General features: G+C 39.0%; 1 protein-coding gene across 1 annotated transcript in view; it reads right to left on the bottom strand.

Annotated features, from left to right (window-relative positions):
• EPHA6 (EPH receptor A6) overlaps positions 1 to 24,615 on the bottom strand; it is a gene marked incomplete at both ends in the record, with an annotated part of 502,842 nt that overhangs the window by 52,790 nt on the left and 425,437 nt on the right. Inside the window, 2 exons of the mRNA XM_084267717.1 lie at positions 1,872 to 2,081; positions 13,627 to 13,684. Coding sequence (XP_084123843.1) covers positions 1,872 to 2,081; positions 13,627 to 13,684 — 268 coding nt within the window. The remainder of the gene's footprint in view (positions 1 to 1,871; positions 2,082 to 13,626; positions 13,685 to 24,615) is intronic.

The following is a 24,615-nucleotide window of genomic DNA, read 5'->3' as shown; positions in this document are numbered from 1 at the left end:
GCAGACTCTCCTGCTAACTGGTTAGGTGAACTGATACTAAAATGGTGAGCATTACCCTTCGTTTCGAGGAAGTCCTTCAACAGATACACTCCTTTTTACCGCAGTATTTCCTGATTAAAAGCAGCTCTAGCTATGATGAAAGAGCAGGCACTAACTACTCTCAAAGACTAATCATTCAGTACTGCTATCCAGCAGAAACTCGCAGGTTAAATAGCAGCTGAAAGCCTCAAGATATCATTTGGTATTTTTCCTGAACTGAAGTGGGAGAAACTGCTTGGGAGTCTCCAGCACCAGCCACCGGCAGAGTTTATCAGCCCACAATCGGTGCTGAGCAATGTAACTGTACTTGCCTGTCACTGGGGGCATTTGCTGCCAGCTCAGAATGCTCCCACCGACAATTAGCAAGGCTCAGCCAGCACGTGATAGCTTGTTAAGCTGCAATAATGTTTATTTTCCCTTTCAAGCCTCACACTAAGAAGCAGCATGAAGCAAAAGAGGGTTTGAGAACTAAATGAGGGAGGTCTCCCATATAAAGGAAAAAAAATATCACACCCCCCCCCTCTTGCATATTAATACTGATAGAAAATATAGCAGTAACTTGTTTTACTCCAGTCAGCTTGCAGTTCTGTGCAGACCTTGCTCTAAGTGGGATTTACAGTGAGTTTACCAGAACGCCCCTATTTTAGGTTTAAACTAAAAATAAATAAAATATATAAAAGACCTATAGTCCCATTAGAACAGCAATACGGAATTCAACAGCTACACCAGAGTACTTACTACTAAATTAGATGAGCTCCTCATTTTGGCCATACACCAATTTTTTAAAGTGAAACAGAAAAAAGGACAAAATAAATTATTTAATGCTAATTTATTATCTCTATTAGAATTCTGTCACTGTGCCCTATCGTGGGGACATACAATCTCTGTGCATTTTATGAGAGTACTAATGAGAATGCACTCTGGCTCTCAAATAATTTTAGTTTCAGTGGTAGATGTAAAAGTTACTTGAAATCAGCATTTAATTAGCTAAGATTCTTAATGTTGTGCTAACAATCATAAAAAGAGTGTAACTGAACATTGTGGTATGGTGAAAAAATGTATCTGAATGTGTAATTTTACTAGTACCAAGACACTCCTTCCCCTACTTGTTTCGTACTGCAGGTGCAATTTACTTTTTTTCTTCTAAGTCAAATTTGAACAAGGTTCTCCATGTTCAAGAATTTTTCACTTCAGTGGATTCCCACCCCCACCTCCCCAGTAGTCCCCCCATCCCTCCCACCGAAAAAAGTCAAATCCATCCAAAACCCATTTTTCACTCTAGCAACTGACTTGTATCATTTAAGGAATTTCAGTGTTAATGAGATGAGACTTGAACCTTACAGAAAGGCCCTATGCATCCTGTAGAAAGTGAGCTTAAGTGAAATAAAATGAAAACTGTATTCACAAACACAAGGCTTGACACCACGTTTCACAGAGTGGAACTGGAGAGATTCCCTCCTCCCCACCTCACCTTAAAGACATCTCTTTGTAAATGAACACAAATTAGCAGTAGGGGAAACAATGTGAAAAAACTACACCACAACAGAAAACAAACAGAAAACCCAAACAAGTTTCCTGCTTATACTTGCACATTTGCTTAAAAAAAACCCCCACAAACCAACCAAAAAACCCAATCTTTTGCCAAAGTTGTTATACCTCCCTTACACAGCCAAAATTTCCTTTAAACACATCATCAATGCTATTAAACACACGGACTGAGAATGGAACAAAGCCAGTTCAAACTATTATTCTTATGGCACAGAAAAATCTGAAACTGGAATGAAAGCAGCACAGGGACAATCAACTGTTCAAATTAGATAAGATGAACTTACGCTTGTTGTGTAAGCAGCTTCAGGATCATCCTCTAGCACTCGTGACAAACCAAAATCAGAGACTTTACACATGAGGTTACTATTGACCAAGATATTCCGGGCTGCCAGATCACGGTGTACGTAGCCCATGTCTGAGAGGTACTTCATGCCAGATGCGATCCCCCGCAGCATGCCAACTAGCTGGATGACTGTGAAGTGGCCATCGTGCTTCTGCAAGTAAAGATGCAAGTTCAAAGGATACAGCTACTTTTCATTACTTTCATACTCATGGTATTCACTACAGCTTGGACTTAAATTTGTAACCAGCCACCCAGCCTGATCCAAGCCTGTTTTTTCATGCATTTAACTTCACTAGCAGTGCAAGACATCCCATTTCTCACTGGAAGAAAGTGGAATAAAATGCACATGTTTTCACACACTCCACAGTATTTCATGTCTTTTATCCTCAGTTACTAAGAAACCTTTCTCCAGACACTGTTTTTTAATACAAGAATGACAATGTACAGAAAAATCTCTTAATATTTTACTCCATGGCCTCAGGAAACAAGAAACCTTCCTTTTATTGCCCCAGCCTCCATTGCCTGCAAGAATTACCACTGCTACATCACTTTTTGCCTTTTTTTTTTTTTTGGTGGGGGTCTGTTTAAAAAAAGCAAACCACAACCCAAACAAACCTGAAAAAAGTTTGGGGCATTACCTCCTGTCTGTTCTACACCTAACACCATATAATATCTAAACTCTATTAAAAGTGAGATTTGTGCTGAAATTTCGAGGTCACTTAGCTTTTCCAAGGTCTTCCTGGCTGACTAATCCCTTTAATCTCAGGCTCATTAAAACATTAAACCACTTAACTCCCGCTGAAATCTATGGGAGTTGGAAGATGTAAATAAGAGTTATGTTGTTAATCACGCTTGTCCATCTGGTCAGTTTTGGTGGGCTTCTGTTTCCCATCTGCAAGACTGAAGTTCAGGCTTCTGTATGTCCTACATCAGAAGGCTCCTGTGTTATGTGGCAGTGGGACCAAGCGAGTACCTGTACAGAAACGTGATTAGGGACTCTTCTCCTGGTTTAGGTTTGCCCTATCTACCATTTACAGCAGACTGCTTACAGCAGTATTTTTGTGACTTCAGCTGGCAGACAATTAGCTTCTCATGGATTATTCAGTGAGCCAGGCTTTTATGTTAGCAGGAACAGCCAAATAAAAACAAACAACTCTTCCCTGAAAGCATGTTATCTTTCCATTTTCTTTTCAACATCTCCAGCATTGGGTGACAGACAAGTAACTATGTCCTGATCGGTACTGAGGACAGTTCTGTTGCTTAGCTCCTAAGTTTAAGCAAGATTATTTTTTAAGGAGAGAAATCTACAGTAAGTTCAATAAATTCATTAGATTCAGCAAAGTAACAACAGACAAACACAGCAAACAAGTAGTAGAGACAACGCAGACTCTGCAGTTTGTAGAACTTGCAGAGTGTCTTGGAACTCCTTCAGTTCTTTTCACAAAATCAGTTGGAGAAAGACTCCAATACACAAAAGCCCACATTATGGGCAGCATCCACCAGTTACTGACCAGTACTGCTATGCCAAGTTGTAACACAAAACAAAAAAATAATGGCCAAACACCACAGACTTCCCCAAACAAAGCACATGTATTGACACCAGCTATTTATGACTGATGTATAGCAACTTTTCCCCTTGTATGTTCTCACTATTACTCTCCTGACACTACTCTGGTACCTTTTTGTGTCTAAATTCCCTGTGAAAATGCAGAAGCAAATCTCCCCAGGTCATCATGTCACACCTATAAGCAGCCCCCTTCCTTTGTTGTCTCCATCAAAGCCACCTGTAAGCAGTTAGTTCTGCAGATGACACTCAGCTGAGGATCAAGACACAAATGGGATGGCCAGGCATTCTACAAAAAGTTATCCCCTATTACAGGCCCATGACATCCCTTATCATAAGTCTTTAGAGCAAGAATAAGGGGAACCTGTCAGAATCAAAAACATACCAGTGACATATTTTAAATAAAACCTTTCCATCTAGCAGTTAAGCAAAGAGGGGCAAAAGAGAATATTCTTAAATACTTTCATTCTCTTCTAGTAAACGAAGGACATGAACTCTAGCCAATGTTTGATATAATGAAGTCACATGGGATTTGGCTTTTGCTTTCTATTTAATAAATGTCCAATTGATTCAAAATTTATAAAGCAGGTTGCAAACAGTTAATACTTTTCACATTCACCTTGTATGGGTAACATCTTTTAGCTAGCTGTAGAATTATGATTTGGAGCACAGCACCTGACCTGATGATCTCTCGAGGTCTCTTCCAACCCCTACAATTCTGTGATTCTGTGACTACCAACCAAGCCCCGTCTCGCTCCCGCAAGAAAGCACCAAAAAAACCCCAGCCCCACAAACCTCTAGACTTTACCTCCTACATATCACTGATAACAACTCCATTCTTTCAACAAACCTCAGTCATCTGCAACACCTCCCTTAACCTTTTGTCCCCCTGGATCACAAGCATTCATTCCTTCTTTTTTTAATTTGCGGTCTTTCAAATCTAGACCATGCTTGACTGAGTTTTCATAAAACATAACCTTTTTCTGCTCTTTCCAAATCTTGGTATTTGCCTTACCAGTATAGCAGAAATGCCTGAGTTAAAAACAATCTCACGCTTTAGCCATTCTCTCCCTCCTTCTTTCAAATTTCTTTGGGCTTCTCCCTTGACACAAAAAGTTCAAGCTTCTTATCTCCACCTTTAAAGAAATGACAGACTTGCTAATATACCAGTTCCAATTTCAGCCTGTTTCCCTCTGTATACTTCTTTGAACCCTCTTCTTCATCTGTTCTCCTCTGTTCCTTCTCATGCATGGTTTTATATCGTTTCATTGCCAGCCTGGTGGTTGGAACAAATACATTTTTCCTGTCAGTGAAACAGCCTTTTCTCTCAAGTCTCTCTATAATCACTTCTTCATCAGTTTCCATGCCAGCTGTATTCCCTATGAGTCTATATACTGATTTAAGCTGATCATGACAGAGACTATGGGCCATATTTAAGCCGTGGAAAATTCAACTCTGTTGATGAAATTATACCAGGTAGGAGCCTGGCCTTGTATTTTCAGCATCTGTAAATCCTCACATATGTCTGTGAGCCAAAACAATCCTTTGGCAACTCTCCACAATCTTGTTTCATTCACTTATCATATAGGGACATAAAGCACTCATCTGAATGATACAGCAGTTGTTATCTAGGGCTTTATTCTGATTCCCATGACTTCGATTTGAAATACGCTTTTGACAGGATTCCCGCTGGGCTGTTAAGGGTGTTAATCAATACTGGCAGCAACTCAGACCTCAGTGGACTCACCATATCTATCCTATCATTCCATCAAATTTTAATCAGGCTTTAATGGCTTTGCTAAATAAACTTTTCTCATCAGCTGAGTATAGATGCAATATCTGAGTAGCTACCATTGCATTTATGCAGCCCTGCAAATGCCCTGTAAAAGTCTTGTTTTTTCATTCAGCTACTGTTTGCCTTTGGAAAACCTTATGTACATGAAATATTGTCCTCCTGTTACAGACCTTTTAATAGCACTGATGTATGATGGTCCTGTGAAGAGGGCAGTTGCTGTAGGGATAAAGGATGATATCCTAAGTTTCTCTCATTGCTTTTCACCCTTTTGTTTCCAGCTCCAACGTGCATGAATTCAGCGCTTTTCTGCAAGCTGATGGAATTCTTCTCCAGAAGATTTTTTTCCATTTTACTACTGAGTAAACTTTTGGAGGCATGTCTGTTGAATTTTTCTTTATTGCTTCTGGACTTCTGTCTATTCTAAAATCCACATCTTTATTTGCCATGTAAGTCAGAGCACTGCTATGCCCTTATGTTCTGAGAGGCATAGGGGATTTGCTACAGGTCTAAACATTTTACTGCAGATGCTTTACATCTTATTTTAGATGGAGAATTGCATAAAAATGGTGCATCTATGTCTAACAGATCATATTCACCAGTGACAGTTTCTACTGGCCATTATATGAAATATGTAGCTTTTGCTATGCATTTAATCTTAACTATTCTACCATGAAAAGTGAATGGTAGAACTTTACTAGGATGAATCTTCCAAAACTCAAGTTGTTGCAGCTTGGTATTTACTAGAAGTATAACCCACCCTTCATCCTACCATGTGGATCGCACTCAGGTTTATATTACTGATATTAAATTAGGTCAACTGTCACTTTCTTCTTGTGTGATCCCAAACAAGAATCTAAGTGCCCCTTCAACCATTAAAAACATGGGAGAATGTTTTCATTTAAAAAAAAGTTGCAAGATGAAGCTCTCCCAAAGCTTTTAGGATGCAACAGCCACACTCAAATCTGGATAGAACAGCACAGTAGCCTTGCAACCTGTGACCCTGTTTTCCTTACTTGGCAACAGCAACAAGAACTGGATGCCCTGGCATAACCAAGTGTCTCTGCCCATTTCAGTGCACTGGAATATAGCTGTTATAGAATCACAGAGCTGGAAGGGACTTGGAGGGGGGATTCAGATCATTTCCTTGCCTTGTGTCATTCCTGACATGCTTTTCTAACCTGCATTTAAAGACCATTGAGGCCAATACTACATGTTAAATAAGAGATCCACTTAAATAAAATGTGCCCCTTGAGCATGGCATTTTGACTAGCACAGTTTTCAATTCTCCTTTGCAACTGCGTTCTGTGTACATGAAGATTAAATTTGTCTCTTGCCTATTCTTTAGGCTAAAGACAAATTCAGTCCACAGATCTCATTTGCCTGGAAACTATTATTTTTTTTTTTCATGCAGACTCTGCCCACCTGCTCCATACAGTTGCTGATGCATTAAGGTCCAAATGAGACACAGTACTAAGAGAAAAGTTACTTCATAGACCTTGAAGGGGATTTTCATAGCAGTGTGACACCCCTGATATACCTCCACCTCTACAGCAGTTTCTTCCAGCAGACTTCTTTCTGAACAGTTAGTCTCTGTCCTCTGCTCTATAGCTGATTATTCCAGCCTAGTGGAGCATTGTGCCCTTGTCCATACTTATTTCTAATTAGTTTTTAAAACTAATTAGCTACTATGTTAAATGCTAGCCCTGCCCTGCTATCTGCCTGTGTTCCTAGTTGGCTTTGTACTGCCTGAAAACTTCAGAAGTTTAGTCACAGTCTCAGGATCCAGAAGGTACGTGAAAATATGGGGATACACAGACTGCAGAACAACCCTGCTTCCTCTGTCTTCCCATCCAAAGTCCATTCCCTCCATATAATACATAGCCAGTACTATGGCCACCTGCAGAAGTTTCATCAAGACCATATTTCTGTAGCTGTTTATAATGATCTCATGTGAGAGTTTTAAAGCCCTACTAAAGTCAAGATTTTTGTTATCAACTGATTCTCCCACATCCATAAAGCTTGCACCCTGTTACAAAAAAAACCCAGACTGTTTGACATAATACATTCTTGACAAATCCATGTTGGCTTATACTTATCTCATTGTTATCTTCAAGGTGTTTATAAATGCTTTTTTGATAATTTGTTCCAGAAATGTTACAGCAGTTGACATTAAGCTGACTGGCCTGTAATTTCTGTGCTGTGCTTTTCCCTTCTTTTTTAAGACATGGATGACATCAGTTCTGTCCTGATCTCCTGGTTTCTTTCATATTATCCAAAGACAGAGTACACTGAAAGTACTCACATTATCTACCTAATTCATTTTTGCTTCAAATGCGGGATGGTTTATAATCAATTTCTTGTTGCTCAGTAGGAAGAATATCCACAGTGACTAAAAATATCCAGCATTTCTAAATTAACTTCTCACAGCAGTATCAAAAATACTATTTTCTACCTCCTTTTAATGAGGTAAAACATTACTTGAGAGCAAAAGTTGGCTCTGTAGCATCGGTGACACTAGCATTAAGTGTAGTCTTAGATCATGTAAATACATGCTGCTTGCAATTTCACTTTTACTAATTTCACAGGTATGCAAAGTCACTTTCTAATTACTCAATTTTTCTCTTTTGTTATTGATGTCAGTAGTCTCGAGTGCAAGTTTTCTTCTGTACAGAGTCATTTTTGAAAGCAAAAGATGCTAAAAGATGCCACCTTTATCCTACCAGGAAGGGAACGTGCCTCCAGTAGATAAAAGTGTGTACCAATGCTGTGTGTGAAAGCAGAAGGACGAGCATTAGTTATGAGCTCTAATGTTGTTGCCTCTCTGGATGCAGATAAATAATAATGGGAATTATTAAACTTATCAAAGGCCATCTGGCCACTTTTCCCCAAAGCTGACTCTGTCTAGCGAGGCCATGTTAGATGGATATACAACATACACTTTACAACATTGCTTTGCAGAACTTTCTGCAAGTCTTCATTTGTCTCTTTTCTGCCTTTCCCCCAAACTCACTAAATGTAGCTGTCTACTACAACTCCAATTGAAAAGAGGGTGAGCTATCAAGCACAGCTGCTCTGAGAATAACTTTGGAGTGATTACTGCATTGAAGAGCAATATATCATAATATTTTCTCCTTCTAATAACATTTTTCCCCACACATTTTTACACTTATCTTAGCCTCTGCTAGACATGCCTCAAGGGATTAAAATCTGGTGATGAACTCCCAGGTTTCATTTTTTGTACAGTCTGCTGCAGTTCGTGCTCTAAGGCAGTTAAGCATATTTTTAATGGAATCTTTAGAAAAATATTTTCTTTTAAGGCAAAAAAAATATTTTACAGCATTTTAATCTATTATGTATGCTCATAAATAACTTTTCTTACAAGTATTTTAATTCTCTGAAGTGAAAGGAAATGTGTCACTCACAAGCTTTTAGGTAGGAAGAAGAACATTACTACTGCAAACAGTAACAATGAAGAACGCAAGATGACCCTGTGATTACCCTACATACACAAATCTCTTCCTCCTACAGCTCAGAGATTCAGAAAGCTGTGCAAGCCTGGAGCATCTTTCGAAGCTAAACATCTATCTCTTCAGGGTACAGTTAAGGGGAAAAGCTGCAAAACCTGAGGAGGTCTCCTTCCCCCACTGGGACCTTGAGAGTGCATATTCCTTTCCTAATAAAGAAGGCTGAGCAAAGACAGTGCAGTGGGTAGAGCTGATATTTTATTTTAGTTATAGGACCTGCTACAGAACCTGCTGCAACACCATGAGTTCTCGTCTGATTAATATCCCTGGTTCTTGCCTCACTGCGCCAGCTGTTGGTTAGCACACCTTGGACACCGAGCAGGAATAAAACACTGACAGCAGGCTGGTAGTTTGCAGCTGCAGAAAAACACTGAAAAAAGTTAAAATACTCTGGGGGTAGTTTTTTTGGTTCATTTTAAGTAGCCAACCGCAAACAAACATCTCCCAAAATGAACCTCTAACTGTGTTTCTTTTCTGTGGCTTAAATCCATGCCCATACTGAACAATACATGAGGAGCACAGCGCAGACCCCAGCCATCAGATACTCTTCAGGCAGCATTCTGTGTAACTGAACCCAAGAAGCAGTAGCCCTCTGCAACACACAAGACACCAAGCCTCCTAAACGCCACAAAAACGATCAAAGGGCTGGACCAATCTCCTGTGAAGACAGGCTGAGAGAGTTGGGCTTGCTCAGCCTGGAGAAGAGAAGGCTCCAGGGAGGCCTTATAGTGGCCTTCCAATATCTGAAAGGTGCCTATAAGAAGCAGTAGGATGAGAGGTAATGGTTTTAAACTAGGAAAGGGGAGATTTAGGTTAGATATTAGGAAAATGTTCGTCGCTATGAGGGTGGTAGATCACTGGAATGGGTTGTCCAGAGGCATAGTGGAGGCCCCATCCCTGGAGATATTCAAGGTCAGGCTTGATAGGGCTCTGAGCAACTTGACCTAGTGATGATGCCCCTCCAGGGGGGTTGGTCTAGATGATCTCTAAAGGTCCCTTCCAATCTAACGCATGCTAAATCCAATTACTTTAGCCAGGAATGATCCTTTAGATAGAGCTGTAAAAACAGTAGATGAGATTTAGCTTTTAATATCTCCATAAATCTGTCAGTCATCTACATAAAAAGTGAACTGAGCCAAGGAGGGTATATCAGGGTGAAAGGATCAAACTCAGGGCAAAGGACATTTATAGGAATTATTGCAACCATCTCACAGGCAAGACTGAGGGAAATGTGGTGTCCAGCATCAAAAACTGAGGAGTGAAACTGGGATTCAAACCTGAGTTATATTAGAGTATCACCCTCCAAACAGCTTCATGTGGCACTTACCTCTCCTCTTCCTCAGCAAAATGGGACTGAATTTACATCATTTATGAAGACTGCAAGATCAAGTGATTCAAAACCCATGTGGTTTACTTAGTAATGGCCATGCTCAGAGAGCACACATCCCAAACCCACCACAGCAGCAAACAGTTGGTTAAAAGGGTTTTGTGTCTCCTAGGCTTTTTTATTTTCTGTTACACATCCTTCTTGGTTGTCTTTCTTCTTATATCTTCTATACCCTGTATCAGCAAGGCTGAGCAAACATATCTAACTGCAACTATCCTAATTACAGAGTACATCTTTCTTTCAGTGCAGACAGCTGCCCTTTCAACTCCTCATGTGTTTATTATTTTCCTCATACTTTTGCCGAATAAGTGACTGCAAAGATCTCCGTTACACAGACAGGAAACTTGAACATAAAGACAATGTGTCCCATTGAATGTCTGTGTGTGAAGTTGGTAGTAGGAAATTGTACCTGGATCTCCTCCATTCCCAAGCTGAAGTATTAGCCACTTTCTTTCCAAGCAGAGATTAGTCCTACCTGGCAGCTGCTGGAGTAATACTGAAAGAAGATCACCTAGCCCCTGAGGGAATACTAAACTGGAAGCTCACATCTATTTTCTTTAACATCTTTCCAAGTGTTACCAGAAGTGAAGTCACATCTACCTTATTTCTGGTCAAGTGGGCATTGCCTTGTCAGCAAATTTCAGCTATACTTTTGTGGGATGATTAACTCACATGTATCAATCTTCTGTGAGGGAAAAAAAAAAGATAAGTGAGTTTCATCTTATGGAAATGAGTTTTATGTAATTGCAAAAATAATGCAAGATTTCTGAGGAAAATTTACTGTCAAGTGGCTCCAGCAATTTAGGATGTCTGGTGGTGCACAATCGCTGTAATTAATTACCATCATCTTACAGAATTGGTTCTAATTAGCTAATGCTTTTGTACTAAGACTATCTCTGAAGCATGTTCATACTGGAAGTGCATGTCAAATTTTTTCCCCAAAAGCTCAAAGTTAGCAGCCAGCATACAGGATATTTTGTGGGGTGGGGAAGACATAATCCATCTGAGCCTGTTATTTCTTTCATACAAACAGCAGGAAGTAAGGCATTGCTTTGGGGATTCGGCCACATGAATACAACCAAAATACAGCACGAAATAAGATGAGGGATGAGAGTAAGCTGCTGGTCTGGAATTCAGAGGAATTGATTTGATTTCTGTTCCCTGCTATGCTCTTTGTGCAGAATACTGTTCAGACCACTCAACATCATGCTCCTTCATTTCCCTTTATGTAAAGCAAGAAAGTAAAGGCTTATTGAGAATTCAGGGTTTCGGGGTCAAGGGGAATTTTACTTAGAGTTTATGATTACTCGCACAATTTGTACTGGTGTGACAGGTAACAGACGTGCCCCCAAGGCCATGAGGAGACCCACAACAAATGTCTTCCATGAGGAGCTTTCTGGAATACCCTCACTTATTCATCACAGAGCTTCACTTTAAAGTTGTACAATTGACCCATTCTTGCAGGCTTTTGGAGAAAGGCCAGACAGGTTAGAGGGATATGAGGGTTAAATTTTGCAGGTTGAAATATTTGGAGTGAAATATTTTTTATGATGAGTAATGGATTTTTTTCCCTCTCTGTAAAAACACCTGGTGTTTAACAAGTGATTCTTTTAAATAATAAGAAAGATAGCCTATCTTATAAGCCACTCCAAAATTTCACCCCCTAAGAATTGTTATATTCACTGAACACCTTTCATTAGGATGGCTAAAGATAAACCCTCTCTGGTTCTTTGTATCTTCATAAAAGCTTTTAAAAATGTAGACTTGTATCTGCAGAAAACAACTATTATTAATGAAGCAGCTGGATTTCTTTTTAAATAGGTTACTCCGCAGCCATTTGTTCTGCTAATTATTAACAGAAATGCTGATGATATATCTACTATGCTTTGGGATACTGAGTATTATCTGAAGTCCTTTTAAAAAGCATTTTAGAAGAATAACCTGTATCTGAAAGTGTGAATTAAAACTGTAAAATAATACATGCAAAACAGCTTCAGAAATTATTAGCTCACATTTCCCCCAGAAGATTTGCCTACAAATATATCTGATGCAATGTGAGAAGTGCTGCTTCACAATAACATGATAATTTTGCTGATGTCAGCTTCCATTAAAATATCCTAATAAGTAGTAATTTTTCTGATAAATAAATGCATGTGAAGAATAATTGGAATACAGTTATCATACTAGAGCAATTCAGAGAAAGGTAATTCTCTCTCATGAATTATTTCAGTATTTGTTTCTACTTTCTTCTATGAAAACCTACTCAGTTTCTAAGAAAAACCGCATGATATCAAACCGTTTCCAGAAAAATAACTCAGGTAGTGTCCTCTCTTCCAGATGCTCTTCTCCTCTTGGGGCTACCTATTTTCTCAGCCTGCTGTCAAACAAACACTCTCTGTATAACTTTCTCTCCCCGTCCCTGATTTAGGCTTCTTTCTAAAGCACTGGTTGTTCTTTCCCTCCTGCTTATTCAATCTCAGCAGTTCCTTCTTCTGGCTACCAAAGCATCCCTGAATCACCATCCCTGAGATTTTCCTGCCAGGATTTTCACAGCTCCTTGTTGAACATCTCTCCTTTGCACCTGGGATACCCTTTCAAACAAGTTCACAAAACCATAGCCCTGCCTCACTCTCCCCCTTGCCCCAATCTTGCCTACAACCCCAGCTTTACCATTCTGCAAGACGGAAGTGGCGAGGCAGCAGGTTAGTAAGGACTCATGTTTACTCTTTAAGACAAATCTGAAATACTTGACAATCAACTTATCCACACAGGGTCTTACGTCAGTAGGTCTACAGAGCATTTCCAGGGGTTCTGCTAACAATGAGAGTATTTTGGGATAAGTTTATCTTAGGGAGTCACCCTTTCTTTCTACTTTTCTAAGAAAAATTGAAAACAGTTGTGCCAACATATTATTCATGCTTTCTCTAGCCCTTCTTTTATGTTTATTAGAGACCTCTGGGGGTTAATTAATGCCAGGATACTTCACTCATAAACTGTTTTCTAATTCAATTTGTTAAATGCAAGTAACCATAAATAATTATAAATCAATTACTGAGTCTATTCTACACTTCACCAACCAAAAAAATCATAGCAAAGTATTTTTGAAGGTGATCGAGGAAAATGAACCGCTTCCATAAGGCTATGCATTTGTGTTTCAATTTATCTTTTCCTTCACAAAAATACTCTTTGAAATTCATTTTGCTAAATATGGGAATTACTTTTGTAGAAGAAATAAATTATATTCTTAAGTTTAAATCTTCTTTTTTTCCAGCCATGCTCTAATGTATCACTGTACCTTAGAAATGTGCCCTGGGGAAAATGCTTCTATTCTTCACTAAAAATCCATGAATAACATTATGTAGAAATTAATTTATGATAAATTATTTAAAATCTTAATTCAAATGTCATCAGAAAATAGCACCTCACCCGCAGGAATGAGTCAAGGGATCCATTCTCCATGTATTCAACTACAATCATTACTGGTCTGCCTGCAAAACAGCAAAGAAACACATTATGAATACAGGCATATTATGGGGATTTTATAATTCCAACTGTTTTGCACAGATTACTCACAGTAGTTAGATATGTTACCCATTTTCAAAATTCTCATTTATATCACAAACACAATTCCTTCTGTTATTCTATAAGCATATTTTGTGTGTGTGTGTGGTACTGGATTAGTGTATCAGTCGCTCTGGTGTTTTCTCCCCTTAAAAAGGATCAAAGAAGAAGCTGCTATTTCCAAATAGCAAAACTTGCCATGTAGCATTTTGGAATATATTTGAGTTAAAGCAAAATAAAATATTCATAAACCACGTGCAAGAAATGACAAACTCAGCACCATTATTTTCCTCTCAAAGAAAAGTATTTCAATGATTTAGAGGCACACAAGTAGACAGACAGAAGGGGATGTCACCAAAAAATGCTCTCCTAGATTAGGTGTGTGTACTGGGTGTGTATAGTCCAGCAAAACTCCGAATTCAGATTTTTGTACGCGTTTAGACAGCACGTAGACAAATTGTTCAACTCAGAGTTTTGATCAACTATCACAACTTTCCTGTATGGGTCCAGGGTAGGATCACAGCCAATGTGCAGTAGAATAACACATTGTATTTATTTCTTTTAAAAAATCCAAATCCGAAAATAAACTTTTAAGCTGGGTACTTAACTAAAAGCTATTTCACTGTTGATACCCAGAAATAAATGACCGCTCTAGAACTGCTAGACAGAAGAGGCTCAATTAGCATGCTGATCAGGCTACGCAGCAAAACCTTTTTTAGCACTGTTAATATTGCGAAGGAGACATTCTAATATATGCAAAACTAATTTAATGAATAAGTATGTTAGTAAGATTGAGAAAGGGCCCTAACATGACCAACTTTTCTTTCCCTAAGAAAGCCTTCCTCTTTCGGGGATTGTGTGCCAAGTGGTGACACCACAAGCCTGCCCATTTCACTTCCTCCATACACTAACTGTTCCAATATTTTTCAAATCTGAAGGAAGCCCTTGTGCTGACATTCTTCCTCTGCCTTTTAAATATTTCTGGTTTTCATTTGGCTGGGGGGAGGAGAAACAAACACAATATTCACGGCGAGAAAGCGCAGGACGGTGTTATCATCATTGCAGCACAACCGTCCCGTTTCTATATCTGCTCTTTCCATTCAGCTGGGTTACCAAGTGAAAGTGTTAAACTGTCCTCAGGGCACAATGAGCCACAGCCAGGGATTTCCACTGAGCTGTTACAGCAAACCTTGAATTTGAAATCCCAAACGAGCCATTTCTCTGTTCCTCCCCAGCATGTCGAGGTGGAGTGCCATGCACCCTGGCAATAGACATTCACATAGCTTCTTCGAGTCTTTCTGGAGTTCCTCACAGTATTTTTTCATTTCTTCTAATAAAACTTGGTGTTCTTTCTGTATTCACCCTCATGTTTAGGTTATCAATGAATAAAACAGTGCTTCATAAGGTTTGCACAATAGTACTTTTTTTTTTTTTTCTGTGGGCAATTTTTCAGATGCCTTCATAGTCTTTTTGGATAGCTGCTCTGAAGTGTGAAGAATTACCAGCTGCTTTTTCTTTTTTTTTTAACTGAACATTTGGTCTCAGCTGCAGATGTGCATCAATTTATTTATATTCATCTGCATCCATTGGTTACACCCTGGGTTTGCATTATGAACTTAAATACTATATCAGTTTTAAGCTAAGGATGACTAATTGTATAGCCTAATCTCTAGTTTCAAGCAAGTGAATGACCTAGATTCCCTTACTTTTACCATTTTCTTATTCTCAAGGGGCTGACATCTCCATGGTGGGAAAGGCCAGTTCTATAATCTAGAGCCGTAAACAAACAGCAGCCTGATGCTAGATGATCTTACTATATGCAGAACTCTCTCAGGTAAATAGCAATTTCTCAATTGTTGCAGACAAGAGCATCTTGCAATAAACAGGCATGTAAAACTGACTTTCAGATGGTGTATTTAGTTGGGAATAAATTAAGGAAAAAAAATCACTTTTGTGGTAAATCAACAAATAAAACACCTTTACGGAAGGTTTGCATTTGAATGGAATGACAAAGGGAGATGTTGAGCTTCAAAAAAGTGCCCCTAGTTTTCCGTTAGTAATGCTTTGCCTTTCTGGAGTCTGTTCTGTAAGGCCATCTAGCGGTTTTTAGGCTTGTTACATCCTTTATGCTCCTTAGATTCATATCCTCAAACACAAATGTTCTCACACTAATTTTGTAGAAGTAATTTCTGATTCTTCCATGTTATTTCTCAAAATATCCACCACCCCTAACACTCAAACTGAACTTGAACCAACTTGAATAGTATTAACTTCTAGTTTAAAATAACTATGAAGTGTATCTATGGGCATTTATGTGTAGATTAAAAAAAGGTATTTCAGTATTTTTCACTGAATTGTGTTTATGGGTTTTTAAATTGCTTGATACCTTAACATATCAAGCCATCCTTGAGGAAAATACTGCATCATAGCAGAGAATTGTTTTAAGACTGCACACACAAAACCATCTCTTCCCAATGACAGCACAGGAGTGACATGGTCTAGTAAATACACCAAAATAAGTAGCATTTGTCTTCAAAGAGGTTGCTGCATATTGGAAGATCAACATTTCATTAAGGATTCAGGAATTTTGGTGAACAAGAAATTAACTCACTTAGGCTGATAACTTCCCACAGACTCAGTCTGAATCACTCTCCAGCCTGAACTCTATGCAAGATTGTGTCAATACACCACAAAAAATGAACTCAGCTCCACCATCTGATGATCTTAAGCAAAAATCTTACATATGGATCGCAACACTAACTTCCCAAATATAAAAGGTATCCTATTTTGTCTGCAAGTTTAATGTATCACTGAAGATGTCTATGTATTCCAAGGTAAACTGTGAGAGGCAATACAGTGAGACTTTCAGTCAGCATAGTTCAGTCTTTGGAGCACCTGTTGATCAAAAATGTCTCATCTATTGAAGATGCAGTAAAAATCACTGCTACACAGCATATTCCAGCGGGTACATTCATTATCAAACCAATAACACACAGGTTCTGTTGCCAGCAAACAACTATTTTCCAATAATTCCATAGGTTTGCGTATTTCTTACAAGGATGAATGACAAATGTAAGTACATCAAGTGTCAGGAAATGTAAGGTAGGACACATCTTGATTTCAAAGTTGTGGTAAGAAAAATAGATTCAGAAAATCAAGAGGCCTTCTCCATCTAGTCAGTATGTTATACCAAACCAGGCTGTGTTTGGTTACCAGTACATGATATTTTGTTTCCTTCCCTAGCTCAGTACTGGCATTTAAGCAGTTTCACTGTGTGCTTGTGTTACATGAATGCTGTCTGTTCCACAAATGGATGAAGGAATGGGACTAGTAATTGGGTCTTGAGAAGCTGGCTGAGACATGAGGATGAGCAGCTAAGTCTGGAACATCAAGGGGGAGAAGCCAACATCAGGTAGCTCAGTCCAGAGACCGAGTCACCACTCTCAAGGGCAGACACTGGATTGTCCCCTGTGAAAAACACAGATTGTGATGTGGATAGCCACTGCACTCCAACAGTTCCAGATCTGGGCAGCAAATTCTGAAAGCATAGCTCCACTTCTGACAGTCCACAGTCTGGGATGCCTAACCTCCAAAGAGTCAGAGGGTGGTAGCCAACCCAGGGCTTGCATAGAACAAAGTTCTTGGCAAGACAAAAGGCTATGGATGAACTAGTGTAATGTTCACCTCCAGACAAAAAAAAAAAAAATAAAAAGAAAAAAAAAGAAAAAAAAAGAAAAAAAAAAGAAAAAGAAGATTCTTACTTAGATTAGAAAAATCCACATTATTCTCATGGTACAAAGATGAATTTTTCATCCTCAAAATGAAGACAGGAATGAAGGAGGGGGAGCAGAGAAGTCTCTCAGAAGGAGAAGCACTCTGATTATTTTATCATGGGCTAATGCAATTCTGGAAAGCATGGAAGTATTTTCCTATATTTACGATTGCTTACACATATAAAACATGGGCATCTTTACTCAAAGAAACAAGTGTAATGATAAACAGCAGCAGGAGGTGATACAGATGGAAGCACAGCTGTCAGCATGCCAGCACTGGGTGAGCTGGCCGCATGAGCCCTCCTGAGAGCTCAAATGCAGCCCCAGGGAACTCCGCACAGGCAGGAAAGCATGCACCAAAAGGCACTCCTGTGACACACGTGTCCCTTCTGTGGCATTTTTGGACCTCACCATATAGCTGGACACCCAAACCCTAGTTTAAAGACTTGACCAAATCAGGAGTGTGCTTCCACATGGATACAGGCACAGACACTAGACAAGGATCTGGAGAAGAACCAGGTTAATTTCACAGCCAAGGTCCACATAAAAGAAGGACTGGAAAAAGGGCACTGAGAAAGGTGTTAGCTTCGGCTGAGGACTTGGAGTAAGACAGTTGAAGAGCCTTTAGGAGCTAAAAACTGCAGACACTGCTGGAGGGCAATTTCGCGTTTGAACTGGGGGAGGACAAGATACAAAAAAGGTTTGAAGATGGATTCAGTGATCAAATCAGCCGAACAAATGATTCTTGCAGCAGCCTTAGGTACCCACCAGTGCTGAAGTAGGGAGTGTGGCAAGAAAATAGACTTTTAAAGCAGAAGAACGATATAAATAGTATTCTGAAGCAATGGATTTTAAACCCACATATGGATTTTACACACTGTATATCAGATTAGTATTTGCAAATGTGCAACAAATTTGTCATTTTACTACATACTTAAGATAATATGAAATTGTGTTTATGCATGACATGTATTGATGCCATAGCCACATGCACTGTTTTCATAATTTCTGTGAAATTATAAATATTCCCTAACAGCAGACGCATGTCTGGGATATTGGCTACAGCAGCTTCCCCTCCTTCTACAATACACACGGAGTACCTCTGCCTCTGGCAGATCCATTTCAGACTCCCAGCATCTCAGAAAGCCAGGTCAAACATGCAAGAGCAGTAGCAGTGCTTTGCGTGATCCAGGGAAAAACCAGGAATTTCATTACTCAGATGACTCTGTAGAAGGTGCAGGGATTGTTCACTGTTTTGATGCAAATCCTACCTTGTGACAAGTGGCTGACTGGTTTTGACAAGGTGGGATTTTTCCTGAGAAAGTTTTTTCCCTGCCCAGCTGTACTGCAATACCATTACAATAAAATCAGCATAAATGGCAAATGTTCTGAATTGATGCAATGCCACCTCAGAATATGCTACAATTTTGCATTTCCTGTTGATCAACCTGCTTGACAATTTTTTTCATAAGCAGAAATGCAAAATAGAAAAAAGCAAGCCATACATTGCAGAATAACATAAAATACCAATTATCCTTAAAACTCAAATCACATATATTTTTAGTTCTCTAATCTGTTTCCCCCACAAGTTTCTGATAGTGTTTAATTTAATTGAGTGTAGAGGAGGAGAATTTGGAGTGTCATAACGATGACAAAATATTCAGCTTGTTGTCTCCTGTTGTCATTTTAAATAATGCAGCAAAGCCCACTTTAATGAATTTTTTATGTAAGATTAATCCTGCAAAAAGAATACAGTTAGTACACGCTCATTTCTACAGTCTCTGCTCCTAATGAAATCTTTAATATCCATCATGGGAATAGATCTGTTAACACAAACAGAGGATATTTATTCTCCCACTTAAAACAGCAAAGGCTTTGAATCTGCTCCCTGTTATATATAAGAAAATATTGCTCCATCATGTCTTTAGGTCAGAATTCACATGTTAAAGGAGCCTCTCAGAAGGCACCTCCAAAAGCCATGCTTTTGGTCCCTCACTAACTCACCTCCTGGTAAAGAGGTGAGACTAGCAGAGCAAAATGTATTGCATCCCCCTGGGTAGTGCTGGGTGTTTCAGCACTCCAATAGCCTGTAAAGCACCCACAGTACAACTCTGTCCCTCACTGAAATGCCCAGGGCTCGGGGTGTGGGTGTGTGGGGAGGGTGGGGGCATTCCTAGTCTCACCCTAGGTCTGTTCATTATACAGTGTTTCAAACAGGAGAGCTGTGTGCTGTGGCACTGCAGCTTTTTCACTCCTCCTACTAATAACAATGCAGTTCTATGCATCAGAGGACAACTAATTTCAGCAAATAATGAAAAAAAAAAGTTTTCCACAACACAAAACCCATAGAGAAAAAAAGGATGAAAATTAATGATTATGCAAAAAGCAATTGGAAAAAACCTCTGCTGGCTTTTGCATTGTTACCTCAAATCAGTACACATGGAGGCAATGGGAATTTTGCTGTCAACTGTCCCACTTGTGTTACTGACTTGTATTACAGAAGGTCTCAGACTAAGATCAAGAAGCCTCAGAAACCTGAAGTTGCAGTTCCAACCCCCTTCTTGAGATTTCAGAAGCCAAAGTTTGCAAACTGGATAGTACAAATGTATATACATCCCACTGTTAGAGGAAATCACATAGACATAGCCTACTTATCTTGCTGTTAGTACTAGTTAAGTTAGTTTAGTCAAGGGAAGACACCTTTGAAAAAATTTATACAAATGCAAAAGTCATGAATGAGCATAAGTTACTGTCTATTTTTGAGGAAACTAGGGTCACAGAGCTGCCATTACCAGCTGAAGAAGATTAACTGTATGCAGAGTTAATTTTCTTCATAGTAGCTTGTATGGTGCTACGTACAAAATTTAAAGTGACTGCATTTGACTTCCCAAGTCACCGTTACACACATGACGGAGCCCTGTTTTCCTGGGGATGGCTGAGCACCTGCCTGCCCAGGGGACATGGGGAATGAATCCCTTGTCTTGCTTTGTTTTACCTCTTAAACTGAATTTAGCTCAAGTCATGAGTTTTCTCACTTTCACCCTACTGATTCTCTTCCCCATCATTTGGGAATGTGGGGGTGTGGTGTGGGTGAGTGACCAGCTGTGTGGTGCTGAGCTGCCGGCTGGGGTTAGACAGCCATGTATAATTGCAATCTGACAATATTTTTCCCTGAGTTGTATATATGTAATTTTATACTGAATACTTTTACACACACTACCTGGTAACCCAATTGGAAGAATTTATGCATGTTGGTATGATGGAAGGCAGGAAAAGTCTGATGTATACTTCTAAAATACCTTCTCAAATCCACTGGCCTACCCTCCTGCAACAAGAACCACTGTGAACAGTTCATGTGACAAAGGGAGAACATGCTTTGGACAAGGTAAGTCTTAACTGCCTCCGGCATGCTACTTCTGCAACCCCTAATCCACGTCAATCCTCCGGTGTGACATATAAACACAGTAACTAGACCAAATTTTTACACTGATTACTGCACCCCACCTTCCTTGGGACAGGCCCAACAGCCAGAGAGGACACATATGATACAAAGGATTCCCTACCCTCTCTCCATCTCTATGAATACAGTGACTTAAAGGACAGGGGGGCAATGGCAGTAAGTTCCTGCCTGGCACAACAGGGGCCTCTCGTCTGTGACTACCCCACAATCCCTCCTAAAGACCTTAAAGGTCTTTTCCAAGATAAATGATTCTATGATTCTATCTGTACTGTATCTTCCTACATATTTATTAGCATTACAACATAGATGACAAAAAGTTCTGGTTTATTCCTGATGCTTATGGTTACATGAATTTTATAAGCAGAAATAAAAAATGAAACATCTTCATAATTAGGGTGAGATGGCTTATTAGAATTTGGATGTACACATGGAGGGGAACAAGAGCTGGTGCATTTGTAGGCCAGCTCTGAAAGCTGCTCCACATCTAATGCATCTAATTTGAGAGCCTTACACTATTTTTCAAATACTAATCTATAAACAGATAAATCCATGCTATGTATGATGAAAAGAGAGCAGGAGGCAAAGTAACTTGTCTGAGGTATCACAAAAGACAAGTCCTCAGTCTGCAAGAAAAAGCTGTGAGAACTACTGTAGAAAGTGTGCACAAAGAAGCTTTGCACTCTCTCCATGAGAATGCAAGATGCTAAGTGGGCAGTGTGCCAGCCTGGGCTCTTGGGGTAAACTGAGGTACCTTAAAAAATAATCTGAATTCTGGCAGTGGCCCAATAACTTCCGCAGATAATTAAAAGAGACAATGCTTGCATCAAATTCTTGGTCATGAGCCCTGTCATCTCCATGTCTTACACCACTTGAAAGAGGTTTTAAGAGATGACAAGACCACAGGTCAGAACAATGAACAGAATTCAAGGTAGCATCTGTGACCATTCTATCCCAAACAGAAGCTTACATCACTCCATTTTAAACCAAGAAATCCCAGCAATAAAGGCAGTCTGAATTTCAGCATATTTCACTTAATCTAAAGACATTTCATCCTTAAGTTACTCTTATCATTTTCACTCTGTGTTCTCTTTTGAAAAGAGCAAAGGATGTTCTTTGGTTCAAAATTATTCCACAGAATCTGACTGCATCAAAGATCACTTCCCCTGTTGACCCCAGAGCACATAAAGGAATTTAAACAAAAATAAGTGGGTGTACGAGGGGCTTCTGCACTTCATCAACATTTAGTATGCCATAATACACAACAGGTACTTGTGGAAAACAAGAAACAAAGCTTATTTAATCTCTATTGTGAATTTACCTCTTGTCATAGGTGTGTTATATTTAGGATCTGTAAGCTAAAACAGAAATTTGATAATGATCAAAATAAAAAATTGCAAACATGAAGTTACAGTAAACGTTTTTGTGTGTTTGTAACTATAATGGCATAGTTAAGACATTATTTTAATACTACTCTGAAATGTTAGGTACATTTTTTGATTATTCATTACTGTGCCAGATTGTGCTTTTTACAAGACACTTGCACTTTGGAAACAGAAACTCACTGACACATGAAAAAACCCCAAGAAAACCAAAAGCATCTATCTCCCATAACTTAACTCCTATAACTGTGGAGACAACTCCATTGCTAGCACTACTTAGATTTTTTTCTGAGAAAGACATTGCAAAGGAAGGAATAAAATTTTCATAATTGCATCAAAACTGGTCAGTCCAGAATTCACCAACTGTATAAGTCATCTAAATAGATGTCTTAAATACCAGTATGTAAAATCCAGAGTTAGGCACATTATTTCCCATCCACAGTATTTTGGCTGGGGAATGTTATTTCAGCAAGTTGAATTTGGTAAAGGTGTACTGATTTCCTACCTAAAACCAGACAAAACCCCCCTAAACATTATTCAAGTTAACTATTCTCTCCATCTCCCACCTCACAGCAAATCAAACTATTCTGAATCTGCCTTCATAGAATCACAGACTCATAGAAAGTATTAGCTTGGAAGGGTCTTTAAAGGCCATCTAGTCCAATCCCCCTGCAGAAAGCAGGGACACCTTTAACTAGGTCAGGTGACTCAGAGCTCCATCAAACCTGACCGTGAATATCTCCAGGGATGGGGCCTCCAAATCCAATGCTTTGCTGCTAAGGTGAAAGGAAGTTCAGGTTATTTTTTTGCCTTTCATCTTGAAATAAAGAATATTTGTGTGTAGCTTATTTACAAATACATTTCTGTGTATATCCATCAGGCTTCTCCAGCTCACCTCTTCCTATCATTCCGCTCCTGTTAGTGATACAACAGCAACTTGTTTTAATTCACACACTTGTTGTAAGAAATCAGCATGTTTTCTGTCAAATTTTAAAAAAACAAGAATAGTAGTGTGTATTGTGTAAAAATGACCACATATACAAATAAACTTTTCTGAACTCCTAAGCCTAAAATGTTTGGAATAGTTTATGATGACCATCTGAGCATGAAATGAAGTATTTAGAAACGGTGGACAATGAAGACCTCCTTTTATCACATCCTACACTCTAAAGCTTAATCCCAGTTGTATAGTATGAGTTAAACCTTAATGGACTGGCACAAATAAAATGAAATAATTATTTGCATAACTTATTGCTCATCCATATTGTTGTGAAGCTGTGAAGTATCTCCTGCCTGCCTAATAAAAATGTCTGTATACATTTGAACTTCTATCTCAAAAAATACAAGCCATTATGTATGAGTTAAGGGATTTATAATCTTGATATGTCAGTGAGGTAATACTGAGGCTGGAAAGAATAAACAGGAAGAGCCTTTTAGCTCAGATATCCTAGAAAATGCATATGCAATAAAAGAATCGATCTGTTAGTCACCAAAAAAGGATTAGCAATTTCCATTTAACAGAAAATACAGCAGTTCTGGTGTTGGAATCCGGAGTAGGGAAAAATGCATTAACTGGAAAAAATAGAAGTTACTTTTCTCATTACTGGAGTACCATAATTATAGCTCAGTTTCAGCATGAACAATTGCTCCTTGATGGTTCTTGTTGAGTAATTTTGTTCAATGAGGGTCTGTCAATACAATTTGCTTTCAATTGCCAGTTTATACAATATCAAGAATAACGGGCTCACTCAGGTGCACTTGGAAAATGTAATAGAATATTAATTTGGGGGAAAAGAAAACTGATAATCATCTGGTTTAGCATTCTACAGTTAAGTCTGAGCTTTTTGAGAAGCTCCCTGTAATAAATGTGAATATTACAATGTGTGTTAGAAGCAGTCATAGGCAACTAGGTAGGAAAACACTGAAAAGGGGATATCTTCTGTACAGTGTACTTTATATGGAGGAAGAGTTCTGTTGTTACCGAGTCCAAGAGGGCAGAGAGTAAACTCTCCTGTATAACTTCTAAGTTTCTGGAAAGTAAGTGTATCCTCATTTCTTGCGTATGTTTTTTGAGGCTCACTGGGGTGGATTGTTTTATCAAGTCTAACTTCTTTTCTTAAAATTTGCTTAAAATGTGAGCTTTTATCAAGTTTCTCATAGCCTGGCACCCTCTCTAGTTGTTCTTGTCAACAGAGTAAATCAGGAAAGGAGTTTTTTTTGAACAAAACAATTGGAAAGGTAT

This window comes from Gallinula chloropus (assembly GCF_964237585.1).
Source record: "Gallinula chloropus genome assembly, chromosome: 1".
Classification (NCBI taxonomy): domain Eukaryota; kingdom Metazoa; phylum Chordata; class Aves; order Gruiformes; family Rallidae; genus Gallinula; species Gallinula chloropus.
The sequence above is the reverse complement of the archived record's forward strand: the minus strand, read 5'-3'. Positions and strand labels throughout refer to the sequence as shown.